We start from the raw sequence: 26,502 nt of genomic DNA on the forward strand, positions 1-26,502 counted from the left end.
CTCAAATGAATTGTTCATTCACTTTTCTCTTGTAAACCCTGACATGGTTTCGGAAAAATCGATATAAACTTTTATGATAGGCCTACTAACGTACTTTAATTATGATATTGTGAATTTATGCATTTATTTATTTTTCAGCCACTTGGTAGTTATTGGATGGAAAAGACAACACGGTGGAGTCTTATTTTGTGAGATTAATTCGTTTTTAGGTTATTTGAAATCAATAATGAAATATGAAGGAAAAAAATGACACATGTAGGCCAATGCTCTACAAAGTTAGGGATCCTTAGAAAGCTCGTTTTTTTTTTTTTAACGTTTTCAACCCCGTAGGTAAAATCGCCACGCTCCCTGCGGTCTCCTGTGCGTCGACGCTCTTTGTGTTGAATGTGATCAGACAGCGAAACGAAACACACAGACCGTTGTCAGGTGCCTGGAACCACACCGACTCCGATCACAGAGCTAACACCGGCTTTTCTACAGCCTTTAACATCCATATCATAACGTTAAATCTTTAATCAGGTGAGTGTTTGCTTGGGTTGCCTTATAAACGCGTATGAAATGAAAGCGGGGCGCGTTTGGTGCGCTGCAGTCCACTGCGGAACACGCGCATATGTGTTATACGTCTTTATTTGTGTTATTTATACACTCAAATCTATCGATCCCAAATACATTAGGTGTTTTATCAGTGATTTGATTATACATTTACAAATAACCCTTACAGGAACACAATGTGTCTTTTCTGTCGGAAAGTGATGGTAATACCATCGTACTTTGATGTATGTAGGCTATACCATGGCATTGAAATTCATGTACCTTGCTATTGACATTGTACTCCAAGGTACTTGCGAGAATACTATGGTATGGTACATGTTTAAAAGACATGATAGGTCCATGATACCACAGTCATGGTACTTTTCAGTATTCTTTTATACGTAGCTATAGTGTTCGTATGGTACATTACATTAGAATACTATGGTACATTGATACGCAGTTTGTACTTTTGTTGTTAATATGCACATACTGATGAGCAGGTTGTGCTTTTTTGTAAATGTACACATACAACAAACTACTATTGCATTTTTACACGTTATTATAGTAATTTGAAGTACCTTGGAGGACAATGTAAATACTATGGTATTTGAACATGGTAATCATGTAGTTACAATGGTTGAAAATTAAATTAAGTTCATGGTACAAGCATAGTAATTCTTTAATATTGTATTATGGGATAATCTGAGGTTAAGTGTCTTGCTCAAGGGTAAAGTGGTGATCGGATCAACATTATGGGGTTCAAAACTACAACCTTTGGATTGCCAGCCTTGGCATTTAGCAATTAAGCTTTATTAAGTTTGGCCTGCTATTGATATAGTTATTAAAAATTGGTTTAATTGTAATTCTGGAGTTGTTCGGTGTTGTAGTTAAAAAGCTGAGGTGTCAAACAGAAGGTTTTAGGGTTGAGTCCTAGAAGTACCAATTCATAAAGCATATAGACCAGTTAGAGCGTAATGTAGACTAGTACAGAGGTTTTTGATGTGACATTGTCAGTTATGAAGAATAACTGCGAGTTCTGCATCATTTATTACTTTATTATCTTTCTCTGGGTTTCACTGAACACACTGCATAATTTAATAATGTGTGCAGTGTTTGTTTTGTAATATTGGTGTTTAGTCTTCTGTCCCACCACACAGAAAGACAGTAATCTGGTGTATTTCCAACAATGTCAGCCTATGTTTAATCACTTCAAAGTCACAGTTGTGCATTTACCCCATCCATTTCCATTGTTGGTGCGTACTTGTCGATAATTTTTATGGCTGTTGAGATACAAAGTGAAAATATGCTCAGATTCAGTTCTTGGCTATTAATTATACTGTATTATTCATGTCCATAGTGGCATGAAATTTAATACTTGACAAAGTTTAATACTTGAGGTTAAGGATTTGTTCAACTCCATAAGCCTTAATTGTGTGCAAAAGTAATTGCTATTATAGCTTTCCTCAGAACACCAAACGTCTAAATGAGTTGACCTCACGGGTTGGAGAAACACAGAGATAACTGGCACAATGCCCCATGTTGTATCAGGCCCAGAAATGTTCTTCAAAAGTTATTTATTGCTGTTTTACATCTTTATAACTTCCTCTTCTTGGACTGAGCTTAATCTGGCATGTGATGGCCTGTAAATAGACCATCAGTACAGTATCTATAATCTGTGGTATCAAAGCCGTTGACCTTGGCCATTCATTTCAAGTCAATATTGCCTCCGTCTCGACTGCACGGGCTACCTTTCCGCCCTCTTCGCTGTATTTCACAATGCATTCTTTATGTTCAAACCTCTTAAACCTGTATGAGAGAAGCTTTATGCGAGCTAATTTGTGGAACGGATGTGTGGTTTGCACTAGGTGAAATAGCAACTGATTTCCAGGTATGAGAAGATTTACTGTTTCACCAGTTCAGGAGGTTTGATGTGTTTTAAGTAGGGGAAATGACATATCATCCAATCAGAATGAGCCACATTACCTAGTTATGTTATGTTGTGTTCCTGGTTTTCACCACAGGCATTAACAAGACACTGTCAGTTGGCCATTGTTTTGACATCCATTTTAAGTTTAGTTGACGTTTATTGATGCTATCATAGAAGTGCCCCAAGCTCTCCCATTCAAAAGGCAATTTGACCGAAAACTAAAATACGGTCAAACTTAAAAGTGGCGTTTCCATTCTGATTATGCTTTTAAACGAAAGTTCGCTTCGGGTAGATTCACAAAAAAGACCCTAGTTTGCATTTTGGTGAGAGTTACCCTTTAACATTGTCTAGAAAACCTGATCAACAGCAATAACAACAAAAACCTGATCAACAGCAACAAAAACCAAAAAAAACCACTTCAAAGTTTTTCAGAACCTGTTTTCTCTTGGTAGATTTAAAACGACATGCCACAAAATGCATTCCTTTGGCAGTTACATTGGAAAGCCAATAGCTTTCTCTTAAAAAACGTGTAATTTTTTATTATGTAATGGCAGACTTCTGAACCTATGTTTCTCTCACTAACCATTTTTTTTTTTTTTTTTTTTTTTGAACAAAACGTATTTCAAATTCCGAAAATTTCCTCAAGAGAATTGCTCTGACAGCAAGCCTCATTTCACCGGCATGCGCAAGGCCTTTTTTTGCCCGGAGTAAAGGTCTCACTCACTGGGATCAACCCTTGCTGTGTTTGGCTGTCAGAAATCAGTTGCAATGTTCTGGCTGAAGCTCCTTTAAAAACATCCTGTCTGTGTTCTGTAGTTTAATGTTTTTCTAGGATGTTATCCGACCCGTGCCTTGGGGCCATATTACAGAAACATCTAAATTCTAAAATCCTAAATTATATGTTTAGTAACCAATGGCGATTTCAGTTAGTAAACTTGTCAGATCTCAACTTGAAAGCCATGAAATTACAAGCGTAGCTTTCATTCTTGTGTATTTACTAGAGTTGGGACATTTTTATTATAAAGAGCATGTGATTCGACAAAAAGCTGTGTAGTGCAGGATGATGTCATCAATATTTTTGTTTCATTTTCCCAGAAGAGAAAGGCCCCGATCACCCCTAATGCGTTTTTCAGGTTCGAAAACGCGAGGCGCACGGCGCTGCCCCATCACGCAGAACGAGCAGTGCGCTGCGTTTTTTTATGTTGCTAGGCAACCACCAAAACAGCTGTCCTGTCAGTCAAGTAAACGTCAAATCAGCCTTTTATTAACTTTATTTACTTTCTGTTAACATTGTGGTAGTTACGGTTCGTGAAGTCGTTAAGCTCCTGGTAACCACAAGAGCACCACAAGTTTATCCTCCATCATCGCACTCTCCGGGCGTTCAAAGCAACTGTAGCTTTCATCACTACAACGGAAGGCCCGCCTCTCCATTCATTCGATTGGACAGGGGGGAAAAACGCGATGACGTCGGGCGCTTTTTTTTTCAACTGCAAAAATGCGAGGCACAGCAGGCGGTAAAACGCGAGGCGCCTGTGGTGCATAAACAGCGCGCAGAACGCTCACTGCCATAGGAAACCAATTGAAAAAAGGCGCCTCTCACTGCAAAAAAACGCGTCAGGTGTGATCGGAGCCAAAGACTGTAAATTTTAAATGCGCAATGTGTATTTTCTAGAGTTGGGCCATTTTTATTCTGAAGAGCATTTGGTTGGACAAAAAGCTGTGTAGTTCAGGATGATGTCATAATTTTTTGTTTTGTTTCATTTTACCAGAAGAGAAAGACTGTTCTAGAATGTTATTAGCATGATTTAGAATGTTTTAAAGGCATTTTCCTGTCATGTTCCAGCGTGGATAGCATGTTCCATGCATTGGTAATGTCTTAGCCTATTATTAACAGCGTGGTTGTATACAAAACTCTTTTAATGAGATCAGTACGTGCTATTAGCTATTCTCTTTTTTTTTTTTTTTTTTGATAGATTTTTGCTTGTTACTTTATTTGAAAGTCTTTGAAAGATATAGTTAATTTCTTTGACAATGTTTCCGGCATCAGTGACTGGATCAACCTGTTCATGTAGTTTTTTTGCAAAAAAATAAAATAAAAATTACTTGCATGAAAAACCTGAAGTAAGACTAACAGGAAGTTAAAATATGAAAATAAACTAAAAAGTGCAAGTACATTTTCTATTTTTATGTTTTGGCTGCCTCATCATCATGCACTTTAAATACACTACTTGTGAACTAAGGTTAGGCCTATATTGCAATCCTAAATCAACAAATCCTAAAATGTTAACAGCACTAAATTTGACTATACTCGCCTCCTTGTGATGTTTAAGCACAAACACAGTGTAATTAGTTTTGTAGCCGACACTGTGTTAACATTCACAGATGGTATCAGGTATATGTTTTATAGCAATGTTTATTCAATAAACATGCAAGATTCCATGCAGTCGGTAATCAAATTAAAATGAGTTAACCAGAATACAAATAAAAACATATAGTGCATAGTCTCATAAAATTTCATCAGAAAGAACAGTAAGTTACATGAAGCTCATTGTTACTTGTGATGTTTAAGTACAACCTGAGTTTATTTGTACAGTGCTAACATTGATTACTTTTGATATCTCGAATATTTACTTTAGTTGCCAATATTTACTTGATTCGGAGTTAAAAGGAATCCTTAGAGCTGGAATTTGTAGGATATAGTAATTCCGTTGAATATTTCTCAGCAGTCAGTGTGATCAAATTATGTTGACTGAAAAAATCCGTAATTTTATTATAGAATTTAATTAAGACGATGGCAAAGTTTTAGTAGTTTGAGTCGTAATAACACCTTGCGTGTGCAAATTTTATCAGGACTTATTTGCAACCACTAAAATACTTTAGTATCAGTTCTTGGGAAAAAATGTACATAATTTTATCATAGAATTTCATTAAAATGTGGGCAAAGTTTTAGTATCTGAGTAGCAATAACACCTAGGCCTATCATTTGCAAATTTAATCAGGACTAATTTGCAGCTACTAAAGTACTTTACTTAACTTAAGTACTTTAAAGTTCTTGAGTGTGTTGATCACCCAAGTTGGCTGAACTTAAATTCTGTCAGACCAACAGATTAACCGTTTTGAGTGTTCTCAGTACTGTTCAATAACCTCTTTGACCAACTACTGTTCAAAACATTACTGCCTATTGTAAATTATTCATAGGCATTTTCCCATAGCTGTCCTATGGTTACGTAAGTTTCCGAGGCAAAAGGCACTTCTCTGTGAATGCTGTTCCACTCTATTTCAGGCACTTTGCGCCCTGCAGGTTTCCTCTAAAGCTGTAGAAAGTTGTTATTTTCAGGGCAGCATTTTAACACTGGAGAAAACTGTCGTATCAGTCGTGATGCAAGATACCTTGAATTCCAAAGAAAGAGGATGTGAGTTTGTGGAGGTTCTAACAATGTCGTAATTCCAAGTAATTACAGATTACTTGATCGGCAAAATTATTCAATTCAAAGTCTGGCAAAGAATCAACTAAACCGAATTTGAGAGCCAAAGTTCGGCCTTGTGTTTGCCGATGCATTTGTTATGTAGATTAATAATTATGTCTCCATCGTTCGGTTATACATAATTTGAGCACGCAAGGTTCTCTCTGTGAAAAAAGGTGCTGCTTTTTATTTACATACATTAATGTGCAACAGAATAGTTTTAATATGATCATGAGGAAATTGAGAAATTCTGTTAGAGGCGTTCAAGCCCAGATTATAAGATAGCACTGTAAAAGATAACAAAATATGTTTGCTTTTCTCCAGGTAGTGTGTACAAAGGTCAAACGTTTTTCCAATATTATCTACTCCTCTCTGGAAGATATTTTTTTTCAAAAATAATATTTGCATGCCTGTAATTACAAATTATACATCAGTATAATAAAATACATTATAATTATATTTAATAGATCTTTGTAATTATAAATAAAGATATCTATTAAAAGCATTTTTTTTTACTTTAGCCTGAACTAAGACTAAAATTAAGTAGTTTTGCACACATCTAGTAATTTTCTGGTATTTTCAACACCTTTCACATTTATTTTCTTGCAAGACTTTATACAGTTCACTCAAGTTTGTTGAGTAACAATTACAAAGCATCCTATATGCTTTGTCCTATTTTAAACTATCGAATTAATTCTATTTAGATTTTTATCAAAAGTACTTTGTAGCAATACTTGAACAGACATATAAGTCTGTGGATAAGTAACAAAAAATGTTAAAAGTTAAAAGTGACCAATAAGTATTTGTTTGCTAAACTGTAAAACCACAACAGTAAAACATAAAAAAGTTACACCTACTCTTAATACCGACATAACAACAGAAGGGTGAAACCTTCTTAAACATAATTTTAGCAGCAAATGATGTAATGTATCATTTTTTCTGAGGCACTAGTCATTGTTCAGTAATTACTAAATGTGATGTGATATGAGTTTGGGTATTTTTGTATTTATGTGTTTTGCCTTGGGAGTTGTATCTACCCCTACTACACACCAGTATCAGATTTAGTAAGTTTTGTTAACCTAATGGAAAAATAGGTCTTGACCTGGTTTCTTTGTGGTCATGTGGCATCTCTTTGTTGTTTTTTTCTAAATGTATTCTGGTTTACCGCTATGCACGTCAACTGTAGTGTAGATTTTTAGGTTTTCTGTTTTTGTGATTCATATTGAAGCATTTGTATCTAAGATTCATTGATATTTTGTACAACAGTATGCATAGGGGAGAGAGTGTGTGGGAGGTTACATGTGGGTTGATGACATGACATGGCATCCAACATGTCTGTTTGGCAAAGAAAGGCAGTTGTTGTCAGGAGGAAGGATTTTACCATGCTGATGTGTGTGTGCATACTTGAACTGTGACTATACTTTAGTAGTCCTTTTTATAGCATTAAAAGATAAACTTTAAAGTCTTTTCTCTTTTTGTTGTATTTTATGACCACATTATAAAAACTCCCCCTTGCTCCCTTATCTTTTTGCGTTTTATTAGACATTTTGACCACCTGTGAATAATTGATTTTGAATTGACGAAATGTGCGTGTTATTCTCATTCGTCAAACGATGCCTGGCGATGACAGTTCTTAAAGTTTTTAATAGTTCTGTCTATTTTGTGTAGAAACAATTTTCACTTAATGAATTTCGCAAGTAAATTAAATAACACGTGAATTTTCTAGTTGTGTGTATTCACAACTTGTTTTTTTAAGTTGTGTAAGCAAATAATTGTAAGCAAATAATTAGGGGCCAAGCACTGAAAGTGCGTAGGCACCTCTTGAAATCGTTCTTCTTCTTCTTCTTCTTCCGTTTCTTCTTCTTCCTTATGGAAGTCTATGGCAGCCCATAGAACCTCTTGCGGGAAAGTTATGAAATTTGGCACACTGATAGAGGACACTCTGAACAGTCACCATCTAGTGCCACCAACTGTCCAAAGTTGCACTCGTGTTTATGCTAATAACTTTTTAACCTTAACGGCTAGAAACAAAATTAAATTTCAAGCCGATTCGATTGCACCCTATGATGTCATTTTCCGTCATGAAAATGTTTCCGCCATTTAGATTTTTTTGAAAAACATACTTTTTCAAACTCGTTTGCTGGTTGCTCCGATTTTCAAGAAAATTTTACCAGATCATCTTCAGACCATGCCAACAAAAAGTTATGGAATTCAAGTTGATTCGTCAAACCGTTGTTGAATACCGTGCAAACTAATTTTACGTTGCGCTTGCGAAAACAGACTTAAAGGTGCTCTAAGTAACTTTTTTACCTTAACTGAACAGCTTCGGAGTCATTGGAATGGTTATATTACTTATTTCGGGTTGAATGGTGGTCGTTTCGCACCCCCCTGGTGCCCGTGAGCGGAAAATCCGCACTTGCAACTTTGAGCCGGCGGGCTGATATCAGTATTGCGTGATATCAGGTCTCGCGATGTAAACAATTGCTTTACGGCCAAAAGAAATCTGCTAAAATGCTGTCATTATTGCGCTCCCTCACGCTGTTCGAACCCGAATGAAGAAGACGTTTTAAAGAATGTCTCATCTGCTTTGATGTCGTTGATCTACAAGCCTCTGGTGTCTGAGAATCGCCAACGAGTTTTTACAACAGTGTTGTCAAATATCTATTCCGAAGCTGTGGGGGGAGCTCTAGAGAGAAACCTGCGAGCAAAAAGCGAGAATACAGCGAAGAAATCCCGAAACTACTGAGCCCTGCTTTAAGGCTATATCTGCGCAACGCTTTATCACATTCAGACCGAACTTGGTACATGTCATCACAAGCATGGCCTGAGGCGACATGCTGTGTTTCGGCGCAGCGCCAACTACTGGTCCGGAGATACAAAAAATGGCAATTTTTGCTCATAACTTCTGAACGATTTGTCCAGAAATCATAAAAGTGGTCTCGTTAGATTCAGGGCGTCATGCCAAGTCGACTGATATCCAATTTTCCCATATCGACCATTTTGAATTTTGTACCAAAAAGCTGTATTTTATGAATGCATGAATGTATCGTTACGAAACTCAATATGGGTCATCAATACGATACCCTGAAGGAGCCTGAGAAGTTTCGAACCAGTGCCACCTAGTGGCAAAATGTATTTTTCAAATGCTTATAACTCTGGGTGTGGTTGACTTATTTTCACGGGAGTCATCTCCTTAGGTTCCTGAATCCTTTCCGAGTCCAACGATACCAAACATGCTAGGTTTCACCTTACTGTTTGTGTAGTGTTGTGATTTAGCGCTTGAAAAAACATTTGCCAATATCTTCGAAACTGTTTGACCGATCGAGACGAAACCACCGTAGGAAGTTTTAAAACATAGGTCGTTGTCTTCATGCTAATGCCCAAATGTCAAAATATCAATAGTAAGTGGCAAGAAAATGCTAACAAAGTCAGGTGTGGGTTATTTTTTATGTTTATAAACATATAAATGTCTATAACTCCAAAACGAAATTAGATATTTTCACCAAATTTGACACACATGTATGAGAGCACATAAAAAAAAATATGCACTTGTGCCTCTAGTTGGTGCTATAATAGAACAAAACATGAAATTGCCATTGACTTTAATACAGTATTGTGATATAAAATGTATGCATTGGTGTAACATTATGAAACTCAGTATGTGCCATCAGCACCATGCCCTGAAGGTACTCTAAAGATTTTGAGACAGCGCCACCTTTTGGTCAAAAGTTATAACAAAATTCCTAAAAATGCGAATAACTTTTGAATAAATCTGCCTATTGTAATGACACTGGTCTTAATAGATTCTTTGGGTCACGCCGAGAACATAGATACTAAGTTTGCCATATTTGGCCGAACTTCCTGTCCGCCATCTTGATTTTGATTCAATACCTACTTTTTCAAACTCCTCCTAGTCCGTTTGTCCAATTTTCACCAAAATCTAATCGTATCATCTCCAGATTTACACTCCCATCCATGTTGGCATGTCTTATCGTCTTCTTGCACCTGGCACCGATAATTGTTGCTTGCAGCTATATTGTTAATAACATTCGTACATAAGTTACATATGTACATTTTACTCCTATTGGATTGTAAAAAAAAATTAAAATGGATACGCAGAATGAATAGTTTGATTGGCTGAGCTTCGACTATGTTTATATATAGTTACAATATCATGCTTTTTTTGGCAATATCACACTTTAGCTAAATTTAAGCAAAATATTGTGTGAAAATGGGTTTCTTTTCCCTTGTCAATGTCGTAGTGATGTATGAAGCACAACTCAGAGAGAAGTTACTTTTAAACCAAACAGCTTTCTGTTGGTCAGTGCGGCAAATTCTTGAACGGTAAAAATTGTCCTCTTGCAGATTTCGCTCATAATACGAAACTCCTGAACCATGGATTCCTGTTGAAATTTTACTCACGAAATTTCACAGAGCAACAGTAAATGTGACTTCTCTTTTAGGCTAATGACAATATCATCCTAGAGCTGTAAGCTGCAACTATTTAGGTTATAACTTTTATCCTGTTACCCAAGGTTGTGCAGTAATTTTGATAGGTTTGTAATAACTGCGTCATGCCTTGACATTGAGTGGCTTGTTACTTTAACTTAGAAAATATCAAAGGTCACTTATAGTAGGTCTGAAAGAAGAATGAAGTGATTGGGCAACATTTCTAAAACTGGTTACACAGATGGTGTGTATTCAACCTTTGTGCCCGCATTATGTCAGTGGCATACCCTTCTGCTGACAATATTTAAATCTATGCCCCATATACAAACAAGTATATTTGTGTTCATCAAATACCTATTTGTCTTTCATTCTCTGGAAGCCTTTCAGGCGAGGTTTACTTTAACATTCTCATCCTTTGCTTTGACTCGATCCCCTCATTGAAATGCCACCGCACGGTCTGTTACGTCTGTTGAAACAGTCTCTGTTTAATCCCACAACAATGTGATACACTAGAGACTGTATTGTGAGCCTGGTTATGTGGTCATCCATTATGATGTCACAGTTGTAATCACATTGCCTGGCAGCGCAGGTGAAACAAAATAGTTTACTTTGCATTCTATTTCTACAGTTATCTGGATTGTTTCTAATTTTCATTTGAGTGGTTGTCTTCTTGCTAGGTCTTCTTGCTAGTCATCCTGGTTTTTTCTTGGGTCATTTGAGTGGTTGCTAGGGTCATCTTGGTCATTTCTTGGGTGGTTGTTAGGATCATCTGGGTCATCAGAGTGCTTGTTAGAGGTCTTATTAGGGTCTTTTGGGTGTTTCCTAGGGTCACTTCTTGGGTCTTTTGGGTGGTCACTTTTTGAGTGGTTGCTAGGGTCTTCTGGATTATTGCATAGGGTCTTCTGGATTATTGCTTAGGGTCTTCTGGGTAGTTTCTTACTGGCCCAAGTCAAGTCCACCTCCAAGTATCTATGTACTTTGTAGATGTAGTTTTTAGATATGGCTCTTCTTTTTTTGACCCATTTTATTGTCCAACAATTCAAAAACTTTACAACAAAAATTTTAACATTTTGGTAAAAGCCTTGCCTTTATGCTAATTTTGACTTTTCTTGTTTGTTTTTTCTCCCAGTGTCTTCATTGCGATGGAGCTTCTGGTGGGCGTGTCATCTGGTGTGATTGACAGCTTGAGCTAAAAGGAATGGACTGCAGTGAGGAAAAAAAAGACTAGAGACCACGCCCCCCTGAGCACCATGAGACTCAACTCATCCTGATTTGCACACACACTCCACACACTCAAACGAACTTCCTCGCCATGGGCTCTGTGTACTTGTGGAAGTTGTCCTCCCAAAAGCTGGGATTCTTCCTTGTGAGTTTCGGTTTCATTTGGGGGATGATGCTGCTTCATTTCACAATCCAGCAGAGGGCGACGCACGAAAGCAGCGCGCAGCTACGCATGCAGATATTGGATCTCAGCAAGCGATATATCAAAGCCCTCGCTGAGGAGAACCAGAGCGTCATGGACGGACCCTACGTAGGCACCATGACGGCATACGGTGAGTCCTTAGCTGTATTCGAAATCATATTCGGTCTAGTATGATTTGACATCTCATCATTCTTATTGCTCTTTGTTTGGAAATGTCAAAGATCTTCATTGCTAGTTGCAACCGATGAAGCCACTGGAATGAGTGATGAACATCTTGAACTACAGAAATGCATCCAGTTAACCAGAATACATCTTCTAGAACATTCTACTATAACCTGTATAACGAAGAATTGTAATCGCAAGATTGCGATATTCGCTATTAAAAAATAAAACAAATCATCCATTCTCATCCATTCTTGATGTATTGATGTAAATTTTGACCACAAAGTTTCATAGTTGACATCTCGCATTCATATTTCCTTTTTGTTTATTTGGAAACTTTGAAGATCTTCATCGTCAGTCACAACCGTTGAAGCAACCTGGATGAGCTGTGAACATTTTGAGTTATATAAGTAAATCTACTTTACCTACATCTACTATAACATTCTATTATGACCTGAATAACTGAGAATCAGTTCAACTTAATCATACGATTAATTGCTTAGTTGACATCTCATCGCTGGTATTTCTAATTTTTTGTTTGGGAACGTTGAAGATCTTTTTGGTCAGTCGCAACCGATGACTTTCATCTACCGCTTGCAATAGAAGTTATGAAAAGAGAGCTGTACTATAAAGAAAAGCTGCAGGAATCCAAGATACTGCAGGAGATGGGAACACTGCAGTTATGAAATTTGCATCCAGCAGTCAGTTTGAAGTCCGTTTTTCATATCAGCCGTATAAATCGACACGACTGCTGCACTGCTGCAGCACTACGGCTTGTTATAACTCCTCTGGCTTAGTCTTTCCCTGCGTATTTTGTTTTCTTCCACTGCATGTTTTAACCTATATTTAGCTCCCATGATGACCTGAGGCTGCAGCTGAGAAGCGATGCCATGCAGAAGTCGCATTTGTGATGGGCCGCAACCATAACTATCAATGTTTATAGAGACAATGTCATCGTTCTTAAGCAGAAGAAAGCTGTGGCGGTGTCTGTTTTAGCCCTTCTCTCAGAACACAGCCGTCGATAACTTATTCATGCCGCTAATAGAGGCGCTCCATTGGGCAAGAGGCCTCATTACGGCCCACGGATGACTATCGATTCAGAAGCAAAGACACACACCACACTTCTTGCAAACAATATGCCCACCGTTTCTTGCACTAAACAGCTTCTTTTACAGATGAAGTCGCAATTTGTTGCTGTATTTACCGGGTTCAAGAAACTTGGTGCAAGTAAACGCATGTAACTTTTGGGTTTCTCGTGTAGGAGAGTTGACCCTGATAGCATACCGTGCTCCAGCAGGTGAAATGTCAGACGTGTAAGATGTTGCTGTGGTAACATTATCAGCAACAAATGCCTTAGTCGGTTGGTTATTGCTAATTAAGGCCCTTGCTATTAGAGGTAACTCAACCAGTGTGAGGAGGAAGTACTTCATTTTCTCAAGGCAGGGGTCATCAACAGGGGATCCGATAATTATCGTATGATCTCAACAAATGATCTTGTTTTTGCAATAATTTTTCGCAAATCTCAAAAGCAATATACATTTTGCAAATTGTACATTATAATGTTGGGATGTCTAAATACATTTTTGCTTTAAAATGAGTCTTTTATTGTTTATGTATTTAGACACAGTAAAATAGAGTTTATTTGTATTTTGGTTGTAATTGCGGTTTTCACTTGGTAGATAAAATGGGTCTGTGGTGGTGTTTCAGAAGATCCAATATTGTTTATTCAGCCTTTTATCTAGATCAGGGGTGTCAAACAAAGGAGTTTATCTCAACCCTAATTAAACACAAGTGATTCAGCTAAGTCCTTCAGGCTTATTTGAAAACTACAGGTATGTGTGTTGAAGCAGGGGGTGGAACTAAACTTTGGAACTGAGTTCGACATCCCTGATCTAGGTTAACATTAGACCAAGCGGCCAAGTTAATTTGCTACTACTTGCATGTTTCAAATGATAAGCCATATTTGAGGGGGATGGATGATAGGAGAACGTTATGATTTCCTACCCGACGTACTGTAATGTCAAGGAAATTATAGTATATCCCCGTTAACGATCTGGCCCTCACGAACTGCGTGACTTCGCCACTTTCTGTGGAGGTTTTTTTTTTCTGCGACTAACCGACTAATACAATTTTGGTCGACTAAGCCTCTTCTCGTCAACTAACGTTTAGTTGACTATTAGGGGGCAGCCCTTAATAGCCCTTTGTAGGCTTGCTGCGATAATCGGTGTTGCAAGGTGTTCAGCCGCACACCAATTACATCACTTGCCCACTGCGGCACCACCCCCCACAATCCTTTTGATTTTTTTTTTTAATAGTAATACAAATAATGTAGTTCAATTAGAGAACAGACATTACAATTAAAAACTGATCAGCAGCAGGAGTCAAGATTTCATTTATCACGTGACGAGAGTGAGGCGAGGTGACTGACGAGACGATGGCGGAAATGTAAAAGCGTCTATTTGGCAATATTTTGGATTTAAGACTAATGCTAATAGGGATCCTGCAAACATAGTCATAAATAATAATAATAATGAACCCACCATTCAAGCAATTGCAGCTAATTCGAAAGCAAAATACGCAAGGCATTCATCAGCGTCAAACCTACCCAGTCCCGGCCTCCCTTATTACGGGTGTTGTCACACATCGATTATACGATCCGGTGGGAACATTTCTTCGCCGTCACATCCCTAGTTCATTGTAAGAACAGATTCCTGTCTCAACCTGATCTGTTCCTGTTTGACCTGTTCAATTAAAGCACAGTGACATCTGTGATGGAATCTAGTTTCTCTAGTAAACAAGGAAGCAAAAATCTAGCTGGTCTCCTTGTATACTTTTGCATCTGTAGTTAGTTTGCTGTACGTTCAAGTATTGTATTCTGGTCCACTTTCTGCTTTCCCTGTAAACCAGAACTGCGGCTTTTTGTTTAGAATGTGGATCTATATCTTGCTCTCTGTAATCTAATCTTGGTCGGTATATTGTCTCCTGTCTAAATCTGTCTCGCTGAAGCTCCCGGATATGCATCCCATTAATGCATCACATTTGCAGTTAATAAGTGAGACAGACGGACAGACAGACAGGTGAGGAGAGAGTTACAGACACCCAGAAATGATTAAACCAGGCCGAAGCGAAAGATCAATTTGTATTATCCGTTGAGAGTGAAATTGAGAGAGCGCTAGAGAAAGAGATGTAAGGTCAGATATGACTCTCCGTGGTAATATGAAGGGTAAAAACACAAATCCAGCGCTGTCTTTTTTTTACAGCCTATGGGTTTTTTTTTAGTACCGCTGTACACAAAGCAGCGCCTCGCTTATTAACACTACTTAATATAGAGATAAGAGAAAAAGAATATAAACATTCATATAACACCCAATGGACCACTTGCACTGAGCTTCGTGACGCACTTCTGTTTGGAAATAGTACGTCTCACTTATTTCCGGTTATGTTTACTTTCAATGTACTGTGAAAGTCAGTGAGTTGAACAAACGCCACCTAAAATGAGTGTCCAAAATGTTAATGCCCAAAATGCTATAATATTCAAAGTAGTTGACTGTCATTGACTGACAGGCACCTCGCGAGCATTCAATCATTCAACTATTTTAAAAGACTGGAATAAACACCAGCGTCTGAAACTCACATTTCAAAGTAGAATAACTGGTTGTTGAGTCGTTTTTTTGGAAAAACAAGTATTTGAGCTTAGAATGTTTCCGAAATCTCTGCAACTTATGGTATTTTAATGCTTTAATACCGTCAAAAATGTATATACAGCACCTTTAATGTCACATGACTGCCCCCACCCCCGAAGGGTTTACTGCTCTCTGAGGGATTTAGTCCTGGGAAGTGTGATGATGATGTCATGACGTCATCATAATTGTGAGTAGAGGTACTCGGTGACATAGAAATATGGATTATACTCTTGTCTCCATCTGTCAGAGAAAATCCGACTGGATTTGGACAATTTTTTGAGCCAGAGAGAAAGAGATGAAATGAGTTAAAGACATTCACAAGTTTAACTTTCATAATGTGAGACATTTCTGCATGAAAAATTATATTTAGCTGGAAATATTGGAATTGGATCATGATTTTGATTGGTTTGGACAAGTTTTCACTAGTCATGCATTGTGAGATGCATTGTTTCTCTTCTCTCCTTCTTCCCCTTTTTTGGTTTTTGAGATGCGAGTGAGAAACAAGAACAAGTAGTTTAAGGATTGGTGAATTATGTCACTGGAAATCAGTTTAACAGCATATTTGTTCTTTATTCAAGTAGTTGCCACGAATTGCCCTGAGGTGTTGTCACCCAGAAAGAGGAGAAATGTTCCATGGTAAAATAATTATACTTATTCGTCCTCCTTCTGTATTTTTATAGTTTATTACATGTGGTGTGTTTGTTTATTGGATTCTTTAAACTGAATTACTGAATCAATCTAAATCAATCTCGAGATTCGGATTCATAATTGCATTTGGATCATTCCACGCCTCACTCATCCTCTCTGATTCTCTCTGCATTTGAACATAATCATCTTTCATAGTGTGTTATCAAGATGAAACTCCAGATTATTGAGTTATTGAGCATATGGATGGTTCTTAATCCCTCTGTTCTGCAGGAAGCTTGGGTTTCTGCTGAAATCATATTAAAACCTGTTTGAAATGCTGAAGGTGTTTTGACCTCATTCAGTTAAGTGTGTGTGGGGGTATGGAAATATAAATGAGAAATTTGTTCCATTCTATTATTTTCTATTCTATTTGTACAGAATACAAGATGGATAAATGCTTAGTCTGAAACTTGTGGCAGAAAAAGGAAAAAAAAGCAAAGAAAAAAAACTAATCTTGGTGTTGGGACTTATTTACAGATATTTGCATATAAGTTGCGTATTTATGCTCTCATGAAATTTCAGTCGGATGCAAAACATTTGAAAAATAAGACTAGGGGCCCTATCTTGCACCCAGCGCAAGTGACTTTGTACACCGACGCATGTATCATTCCTATTTTGCACCCGCGCAAAGCGGACTTTTCCCTCCACAGAAGCACGTCGGTAAGTTAGGAAATACACTTGCGCTCCCGGGGGCGGTTCAGCGCAAAGAGGAGGCGTGTTCCGGCGCAAACGTTCATTCATGCTATTTTGCAGGTTTAGAAAACAATTGCGCCACTAACCAGGAAAAAATAGTTTAAAGTCAGTGGCGCGTTGCGCATGTTATTCATATGCTATTTTAAGGGCGCATGCTTGGCCATAATCAATGTAGCGTGTGCACAACGCACATAGCCTACACTTTGATTCTCTCATCTACACAGAAGCAGCAGTTTTCATTTTTGAATACATTATTACGATAGATAGATAGATAGATAGATAGATAGATAGATAGATAGATAGATAGATAGATAGATAGATAGATAGATAGATAGACTATTTATTATAAAAGCATACATCTAGCTTACACATTTACCCAAATTATCATACGCCTGTTTAACCGAAGTTAATTTGGGTGGGTTTCTCCATTTCAATGTAACTTCTCTCTTTTACGGCCGTGACGAGAGCGTTGCTCTCCTGGCTGTGAACCGCTCCTGGCGCGCGCCTGGCAAATCCGCCGTTTCAATAGCAATCCGCTATGGAAAAAGCGCGTTTGCTCTTAAAGGGAATGTGAGATGACGCTCTGATTGGTTTATTTCACGTTACGCCCAAACCACACCTATGAATAATGAAGCTACTTCAGACCAACCCATTTTAGATTTGCGCCTGGCGCAATAGTCATTTATCCCGCCGGGAAAATAGCAACAGCGCCGAGACCCGCCCACAAAGTTACTTGCGCTTTGCGCTTTGACACTTGCGTTTCAGATCGTTAAAATAGGGCCCTATATGTGTATATATACATGCATACATACAGACATACAGACATACATGCATGCATGCATACATGCTTATTTTTCAAATGTTTTGCATCTCGCTATATATAATTCTATTAAACATTCTAAAAATTTTATAAAATATTTTATTTGTGTGTATGTATGTGTATATATATATATAATTGAAATAATCTGTATAAAATATATTTCTTGTATTTTTTATATATATAATAAAATATAAGTGTAAATTTATTTATATATATATATATATATAATTATATAATATATTTATAATTATAATTTATTTGTATTTTATTTTAGTAATTAATAATTACTGCTTTTATTCTACTATATTCTTTTAGCTAATCATATGTATATAATATTCTTTTGTGCAGATCTGAAGAAGACTCTAGCTGTTCTGCTGGATAATATAATGCAGAGATTATCAAAGCTGGAGTCTAAAGTGGACAATATCATATACAACGGCACAAGTACTAACCTGACCAATGGAACCGGGACCCCTGGACCGAACCCTGTCAACCCAGAAAAAGTAAACGTGGCAGGTACAGATGGCCTTTCTCATCATATTTTACTCTTTACACTGATATATTTTCTGTTAGTCTTCCTATTGATCATTTCAGCGTTTCAAATTTTCCTTGACACCCCTCCACCCCCCCCCCCCCCCCCCCCCAATTTCCAAAATCAGTGTCCCTCCGCAGACCTCTGAGAAAACACAGCACTCTTTACACGTCGTGGCACGCACTCTTGCATGCCTCACACACACACACACACACACACACACACACACACACACACACACACACACACACACACACATTCATGGTTTTCTTTCACAGTTCCTGCCCTCTTTATTGGACTCTATTGATTTTCCTTCAGCTACAAGATGATTAACGACCACGTTACAAAACTAACTATTTGTAGTTTCACCATCAAGTGTTTGCTAGAAAGAAAGGGCTTGGTTATGTTACGGGCGGTAGCTTTGTATTGAAAAACAAGACGATATTAATCAGCAAATAATGTAAGATGGGGCTTTGCTTTGTTCATTTTTATGTGTTCATTAAAAGTAGAAGTAATTTTCTTTACGATCTTGTGTTCCTCAATAAGGTTCCGCTTAGGTGTTTTTTATGGTTTACAGTTACGCTAGTTGGTTTTTACTACATCTGTGTTTATCAATCCGCTGATGTAGTGTTGTTTTCAGGTTGTATTGACAGAGCTGAGAGTTAATGTAGCTTGAATTTGTCACCAAAGCGAAGTTTGTCTTGGTAGACTTCAAATTTGATTATAATCGACCAGATGACTGATGTAAATGTAATGCTGTGGTAATTTGGACATCTGCCATGGTAAAACTATGGTACTCTCCATCATTTGGTTATATTGAATATACCAAAGTATAATGGTATTACCATCTGTTGCAATCACTGTACCATACTATCACAGTCTGTACTGGTAACATCTCAGGCATTGCTTAAGGGTATCATTTTGTACATTTTTCACAGTAATACCATGTTTTAGAACATGAAAATGAACCATGGCGTTGTTATAGTTAAACTCTAGTGGCCATGTTTCTTGGTTTCACTACAAATACTATAGTTGAACTATGGTTGCAGTTGTTAGTTTTCATAAATATCACAACAATACCATGTTTTTCTGACATGTGCCACTGTAATACTGTGTTTTTTGGATATGTACAATGGTAATACAATGTTTCTGGACATTTACCACCGTAATTCAATAATTTTTTTTTGTTCATGTACAACTGAAATACAATGGTTTACCATTGGACATTTACCACTACTGTATATTAGCATGTACAATGGTAATCAGAGCCGGATTATCCATAAGGGCACTTGGGCCAGTGCCCAGGGGCACCAACCATTCACAACCACTAGGGGGGCACCACATGACACAAGCTTTAAAAATATTTTTCGTAAATTGTTATATTATTAACTTGAAATTCTTGAAAGACCATACATAACTCGTTTATGAACACTAATTTAACAATAATAATAATAACAAATGATAAATAACTAAAGATTACATGACCACTATCACTCCCCCCCTCCCTCCCCAATCTGTCGGAGTTGAGTTGGTCCACAACAAGTGCGCGCCAGTACGCGCAAATGTGTGTGTTTTTTTTTTTAACGGCTACAGAAAATGAATCTAAATCCAAAATGGACAGATGTCTTGAAATTGAGTGGTTTTGCAGTTGTTATACTGTATGTGTTAAAGATTTTATTTTGGATGTGTTCATTGTGATTATATTGGCTGGGTTTATAAAAGTTTATAAAATTAAAAGGATCTTTGCTTGGTGCATTTGGAAACAAAACTTGTCTATTTCTAAATGTAATCGCGTGCATCACTGATGATTATACTGTCCGTGTGTCCTTTGAGGTATAGTGCCCAGGGGCACCACACTGTCTTAATACGGCCCTGATGGTAATACTATGTCTTTAGGCATTTACCACAGTAACATCATGTTTTTCTATGTGTACAGTTCCATTGCCATGGTCTTTGGATATTTACTACAGCAATACCATGTTTTCTTGTGCATGTACAGTAATACCATGATTGATGGTTTTTGGAATGTGTTTTGGACAGTTACCACAGTAATGCTGTTTTTGTGCATTTACAGTTGTAGTACCACTGTAATACCATGTTTTTGGGAAACCTATAATGGTGTTCTTTGAAGTACCATTAAGTAACATGTAAAACATATGGTAATAATTTAGTTCCATGCTTATATCAAAATACCATGGTATTATCATCTGATGCATTCGCTGTAACCTGGTACCACCTCTGTGCTTTTCCGTAAAGGTTGTATGTGTGTGATTTGTCTGTCCCTCGACTTGGGGTGTGTGTGCGGATGTGATCCATCGCCTCTGACTCACTGTGCTTAATATAGGCCAAACCCCTGTTGAGTCATGTGGTGCTTGACAGTGGCTGGATATCGCTAACTCTCTCTCTTTCTGACTGCTTTTGTGACAGACCGCTGCGATGACACTTCTGGCGACAACCTTTGTTTATCTCTCAGACTGAGCTAAACTGCTTTAAGGCACATTAAGCAGCAAAGAGAGGTTAAAATTACAGTATGTGATGGATATGGTGTGATGTTATGTAACACACACTGTCCTGTCAATGCTAACTTGATTTGCGAAAATTGCGCAGTGCATAAATAATTTAGCTCTTTTGCCATTATAAACAGTCAAGTCAAGCATCACTATCATATTTGGGGTTAGATATGTGAACAAACAACACAGTCTCATTGCAGTTCATAACTGTTTTACATTTTGGCGAATTGGTGTCTTAATTAGAATTTGTACGATCTCATTTGTACGTTTTTGGATGATCTGCTTACGCCCCAGTGGCGGTATATCAGGGTAGGCCTTCATACTTCATTTTTTTCATACTTAATTCATATGAAATTGTGATTTATTATTATAGTTGTGGTGTGGACTACCCTATTCTCATAGAATTAGCTTTATAAAACTTTATAGTTATCATCCTTGGTGTAAACGGCCCTTAAAATGACCAAGAACAGAGTAGCAACTACATAGCAATTCACTAGAACCATCCATTTCACGCTAGCATCCGAAAAACAACACACTAGATTAAATAATGAACACTCTTCTGTACAACACTTTAAAACAACCAGGAAATCCTACACGCTAAAACCACCTAGAAGACGCTAGTTTTATAACGGTGAGTTTTCTAATGTGTTAGCAAAGTGTTGGAATGTAATTTTAGGTCGGTTTTCTTAACAGACTAGATCTTTTAAGACTACCGGACACGGCTGACATGCCGTAAGCTGGATTTCCAACCAAACGTGAAGCGAATCTTTTCAAAGTTCGCAAGAAACGAATCAGGTGCGTTTCCATCAAGTTGTTTGAGCGGATGACGGTGGTATTGGTAACCTAGTAACCAACAGTAAACAAAACACCATCAGCCGAAACAGCCGATTAGTCACGTTTGTTTAATGTTCGCTACGTCAGAATTTATTCAGCAAATGCGTTTCGATCTCCCATTATCCGTACTAGCGTAAAAACTTTTGTCGAATTAAGGGATTTCTTTTTCTAAATTGCTGTTTCCATCACTCGTTTCTGATGCGATACTTAAAATACGCATAAAAACAGGGTGATAGAAACATAGCTATAGATGTTTTTGAGAACTCAAACCAACATTTTCAGATGTAAGTCATAGTTCAGGATGACAGCAGCTTGAATCTTTACTTGCAGTCCCAAGCTCTCTAAAGCGCTATTATTCCCTGACGAATGACCGAGTGGGGCCTGGCAGCTAGTGAAGAAATGAAAGAAAAGTCCTGCTTTTCAAAGCTATCAAACGACTCTTTATAGTCCATCAACATGATGACAAATCTAACCAATACCGTCTGAAGGGCCCGCACAAAGACTCATTGTGGTCTTCATGTTGGAACTGTAAAACGGTGAATGTACGTGTGAACTCTTGCACCCACACAAGAGAACATTCACCTTCTGCTCATTCTTCCCGGGTTCCTCTAAATGGGTGCATTTAATGTTTGAAGAAAAAAAAGAGTTTGAAGAAATTGAATGGTTTTTTGTCTGTAGGTCACCTGCCGTTAACCTCAAAAGTTCTATGTTTCCCAGCAGTGTTTTTACTCTGTTGACATTGATATCATGATGTGCACAGCCGCGATAGTCAATTCTCAACGCAAACATTTCCGTTCTCTTTCGCGTCTATTTGTGCTTGAATGGACATATACACACAAAATTATGTCAAGACGCCCGTCTCGGCTGGTACCCTTGTGAACACGGTCAAATATGGCTCACGTGAACGTACAAAGTGACAGCAGCATAATATCCCTGCTTCCGTCTGTGTCATTGATGGTAATCAAACAACAAACGAAAAAGACAATCACTTTTGAAGCTGTAACAAAGATTAATTATATTTAATTTATAGTGAATTTGATTATTCAATTTCTGTACATGAATGCTGTTAGTCTTACCTGAAAAACACAAAGCACTGTTTATTTGATTTGTGTCTTTGTTCTATTGTATTTATCTATGCTTGTAATTTGTTGATTATTTTCTATGCGTATTCTATGCAAAATCACCCCAATAATTCTAGAATGATTCATTCTTTCCAAAAAGAGTTATTCAAGTCATCTTGTGATTTTTCTTTTCTTTTTTCCTTTTTTTTTTCATATCGCAATATACTGTATATCTCACGATGTCCGTTTTTTCCCCCAATATCGTGCAGCCCTACAACATACGATTGAATCTGTTTTCTGATTGGCTGAAAAACTTTATTATGAGATCATAGAGACCGAATCTATTTGTTGAGTTTGTTTTGGGAGCATTCATAGTTCTAGCAGCCTGTTAGCTCAGCTGTTTTTCATATGAATAATAATGTTTGCCACAACAAGTGGCAAGTTATCCCAGAAAGAATAGAAAATATAACTACTTTCAGCGTAGAAAGATAACCTAGTTACATTAAAAGACCCTGTTATTTTTCCAAATATTCAGCCAACTATTTTCCACGTTTATATTTCCTTCATTATCATTTTTAAAAAATGAAAGAAAAAGATTTTTCTTGTGTAGGATTCTCACTGTTGTCTCTTTCATATGCATCAGAGTTGGATTAGAGTATTATATCTGCAACAATTAATCTGATAAATCACAACTAACTGATGCTAGAAAAGAACTTATGTTCAAAGATGCAAGGTCAACACAAGCTAAAACCATTTTTTACTCAATTTTAATGAATGTTTGAGAGACTTCTTTGGAAGTGAATTGGAAAAACTGTTTAGTGCTAGCTCAAAATTGACACACTTGACACCTGTAATTATGTTAATGTTTGTTTTCCACTATCTCCACTTTCAGGATAACATCAGACTTGCATTGGCATTATCTCACATCTGCGTCTGCGGATCCACCCGATTAAAACCGTTGAACTGACGCCCGCCGATGTTATCTATCCAAACATAGCACGTTTCACCCAGGCTTTCTCTCTTTCTCAGAGGTTATCGGCATCGCGTGCCAGCGGCGAAGAGAGCCCAGGTGTTCGTGCGGCCCGTGTCTTGTGTGTCTATGTGTGTGCGTTTGTTTGCGCCAGCGGTGTCTGTTACCGTCTCTCTGGACGCTGTTGAAATGACGCCGCTGGCACGCTCTGCGTTTCTGGCTCTCGACTCCTCGGAGAGAGAAGGAGAACGAGAGACACAGACAGAGATGCCCACTGTTAGCAAACAGAATGGCTGGCTTCATTGTGCTCGTAGATGCCGCTGGTGGACGCAAGGCCAACGTGTAATTAATAAGCTAAACACTTGCAGGCTAAGAACAATAGCACAAAGACCACGTTCATCCTTGCTAGCGAGAAGAGACAGAGCTAAAGTTAGAGTTAAGGCCTGTTCATAACAAGAATGCTAACTATAAAGATAACTATATTAGGATCCACACCAACACACAATATATGTGGCGTCTGCCGCTTTAAATGCTCGAGCTCTTTAAAGTTGGTGGTTTCTGATTGGCTGATTCCTATCGTCCTTGGTGTGAACGGCCATTTAGTTTAAAAATTAATTCATCCCACACGTTTGCTAAACAGATGTGAATGATACCTCAAATGTTATGTCCTGCTACTTTTCTAAGCGATTAAACTTTCGATTTTTGCGTGAAAACTCGATCAGCTTAACTTCAGGGTTGCAAATTTTGCCAAGTTTGATCACTTTCTTCAGATAATGTGTGACCAAAATTCTAGTTTGGTTTTCTTTTTGTCTCTTTTCTACCACTTAAGGTTTCCGATATGAAAATTCTAGCCGATAATTATTTTCATGTTGATGGGCGATATTAAAAGTTGAGATTTTTGACTGAATGAATGAACAAATATTATAAGTTAAATCAGTTGTTTGAAATACTCTAAAAGTGAAACAGAACTCAATCAAGATAAACCAAAACTGATATAAAAAATAAATAAACAATAAAGTACTAATATCATTTATCCCTACATAACAGTGATAATTTAAAATATTTAACACATGTTTTCCCATAACATTGTCCTTCGGAAACTGTTATCTAGATTAGTGTCATTTGAACATATTGTTGTGGAAAAGCTTCTGATTGTTTGGTGGCTCGGATTATTTGGTCATTGAACATAGAGCGCAGATTATTCTCACATTTGCTCATAAGTTCCCAGTTCTGTATGTTTTTGCTGTCTCCAGAGAGTCTTTGGTTGGCTGTGGAGCGTTTCTGCTGTTGGTTTCATACATCCGGGCCCGGGGCGGATATGGCTTCCCTGTTTGGGGAACTGGCTTAATCAGTAATATTGACCACAACTTGTGCAAAAGCTCTTCTCACAAGCCAACCACGATGGGTACTTCCTGTTTTGTAGTTGTGAGACATCATTTTCATCGATTTTGAAATAAACAACATTTAGCATGTTTCGAAATTAATAAAGATGGTATTTTAGAAAGCTTATAGACCTTTTTTTTTTTTTTTTGAGATGTTTTAAGCTATGTTTTCCCCAAAAGTGTGAGTGTGTCAGAAAGAAGCAAGGCTCACACACAAACTTGTCTTCGGCCCGTGTGTGTGTGTGGTCCCGGAGAGTTTCATCTGTCGGTTTTGATGCTTTTGTGTGTCATGAAGCAGTGTGTTGCTGATGAGAGAGCACACGTCTTTTTTTCTCTGTGTTGTCTCCATTTGTGTGTAACTAATTGTCTTGTCAGTCACATTGTTGGACTCTTTAGCTTTTGTGTAGTCAGAAATGTGATAGTTATCAGTGCTCTGTATTGAAAGGCCCATTGTGCTGGACGGTTCTCCTGTGGGAGGATGATCCGATTCAGAGAGATGGTCAGCACACAATGGAACTTAAAGGGATGGTTCGGAGTAAAATCAACCTAGAGTCCTTTGCACCATGACCACGAGCCAAACACCCCCCAGAAGCTTTTTTTTCCTTGGTTGAACATTATTAAAGTTAGAGCTTATTTAGAGAAATCAGCCGGATGGCTTAGTGCAGGCTAGGATGTATCTCGTAAATTACCCCAGTAATAATGCCCAGAATGGTACCAAACTTCTACAGTAGTACAAATAGGTTCTGTACTCATAAAACGAGGCATTGGAAAGTTTGTAAGTACATCAGGAGTTTATTTTAAATAACACTTGCCTGACGGCTCATGCTACTGCTAACCCGGACGTCGAGGTCACTTCCGTGATTTGGGAAAAGCACGTAAAAGTCCTGGCAGAAAGCGATGCATAAGGATGTAGTGGAACGACGCCCAGTTCCAGGAATGCACTAATATTTTGTTGGTAGTATCAGTTTGCAACAATTATTAGATAACACTAAGGTGTCAACACTTCGGAAAAAATAATAATTCGTCGTTACACTACATCCTTGTTTGGCTCGAGGTCATGGTGCAAAGGACCCTAGGTTGATTTTACTCCGAACCAACCCTTTAAATAAGGGCCAAAAAATGTCAAATAAAACGTTTGTCTAGTTACAGTTTTTGTAATCCCTATGTAAAAAGTGACAAATTAAGGCTTTCTGTGGAATATCTTCATCCAAAGGCTTTCTGTATTTGCAAATCAGACCTACAGCAGCGGCGTGGGGTGATTTTGGCCCATTTCTCTGTCCAGAACTGTTTCACCTCATATATTTTTGGGATGTGTTGCTTGAAACGACCGTTCCGGGTCATAAAACAGCATTACTGAGCTCACTTCTTGGACTT

The 26,502-nt window shown here is 37.8% G+C and overlaps 1 protein-coding gene and 2 long non-coding RNA genes across 3 annotated transcripts in view; 2 read left to right on the top strand and 1 right to left on the bottom strand.

Annotated features, from left to right (window-relative positions):
- The first annotated feature begins 366 nt into the window (after window positions 1-366).
- Window positions 367-26,502, top strand: part of mgat5 (alpha-1,6-mannosylglycoprotein 6-beta-N-acetylglucosaminyltransferase) — a 65,285-nt gene continuing 39,149 nt past the window's right edge. The window contains exons 1-3 of the mRNA XM_082139941.1: window positions 367-519; window positions 11,501-11,924; window positions 18,188-18,355. Of these exons, the coding sequence (XP_081996067.1) occupies window positions 11,684-11,924; window positions 18,188-18,355 (409 nt within the window). The 5' untranslated portion in view covers window positions 367-519; window positions 11,501-11,683. The remainder of the gene's footprint in view (window positions 520-11,500; window positions 11,925-18,187; window positions 18,356-26,502) is intronic.
- LOC309475042 lies at window positions 20,480-22,937 on the bottom strand. Its single transcript, XR_014197485.1, has 2 exons — window positions 22,690-22,937; window positions 20,480-22,648 (listed from the first exon to the last, which is right to left on the bottom strand). It is a non-coding gene; the product is annotated as an uncharacterized lncRNA (long non-coding RNA).
- On the top strand, window positions 24,345-25,268 carry LOC309476793. Its single transcript, XR_014198366.1, has 2 exons — window positions 24,345-24,543; window positions 24,576-25,268. It is a non-coding gene; the product is annotated as an uncharacterized lncRNA (long non-coding RNA).

The sequence above is a fragment of the Leuciscus leuciscus genome (genome assembly GCF_965113295.1).
Source record: "Leuciscus leuciscus genome assembly, chromosome: 15".
In the NCBI taxonomy this organism is placed as follows: domain Eukaryota; kingdom Metazoa; phylum Chordata; class Actinopteri; order Cypriniformes; family Leuciscidae; genus Leuciscus; species Leuciscus leuciscus.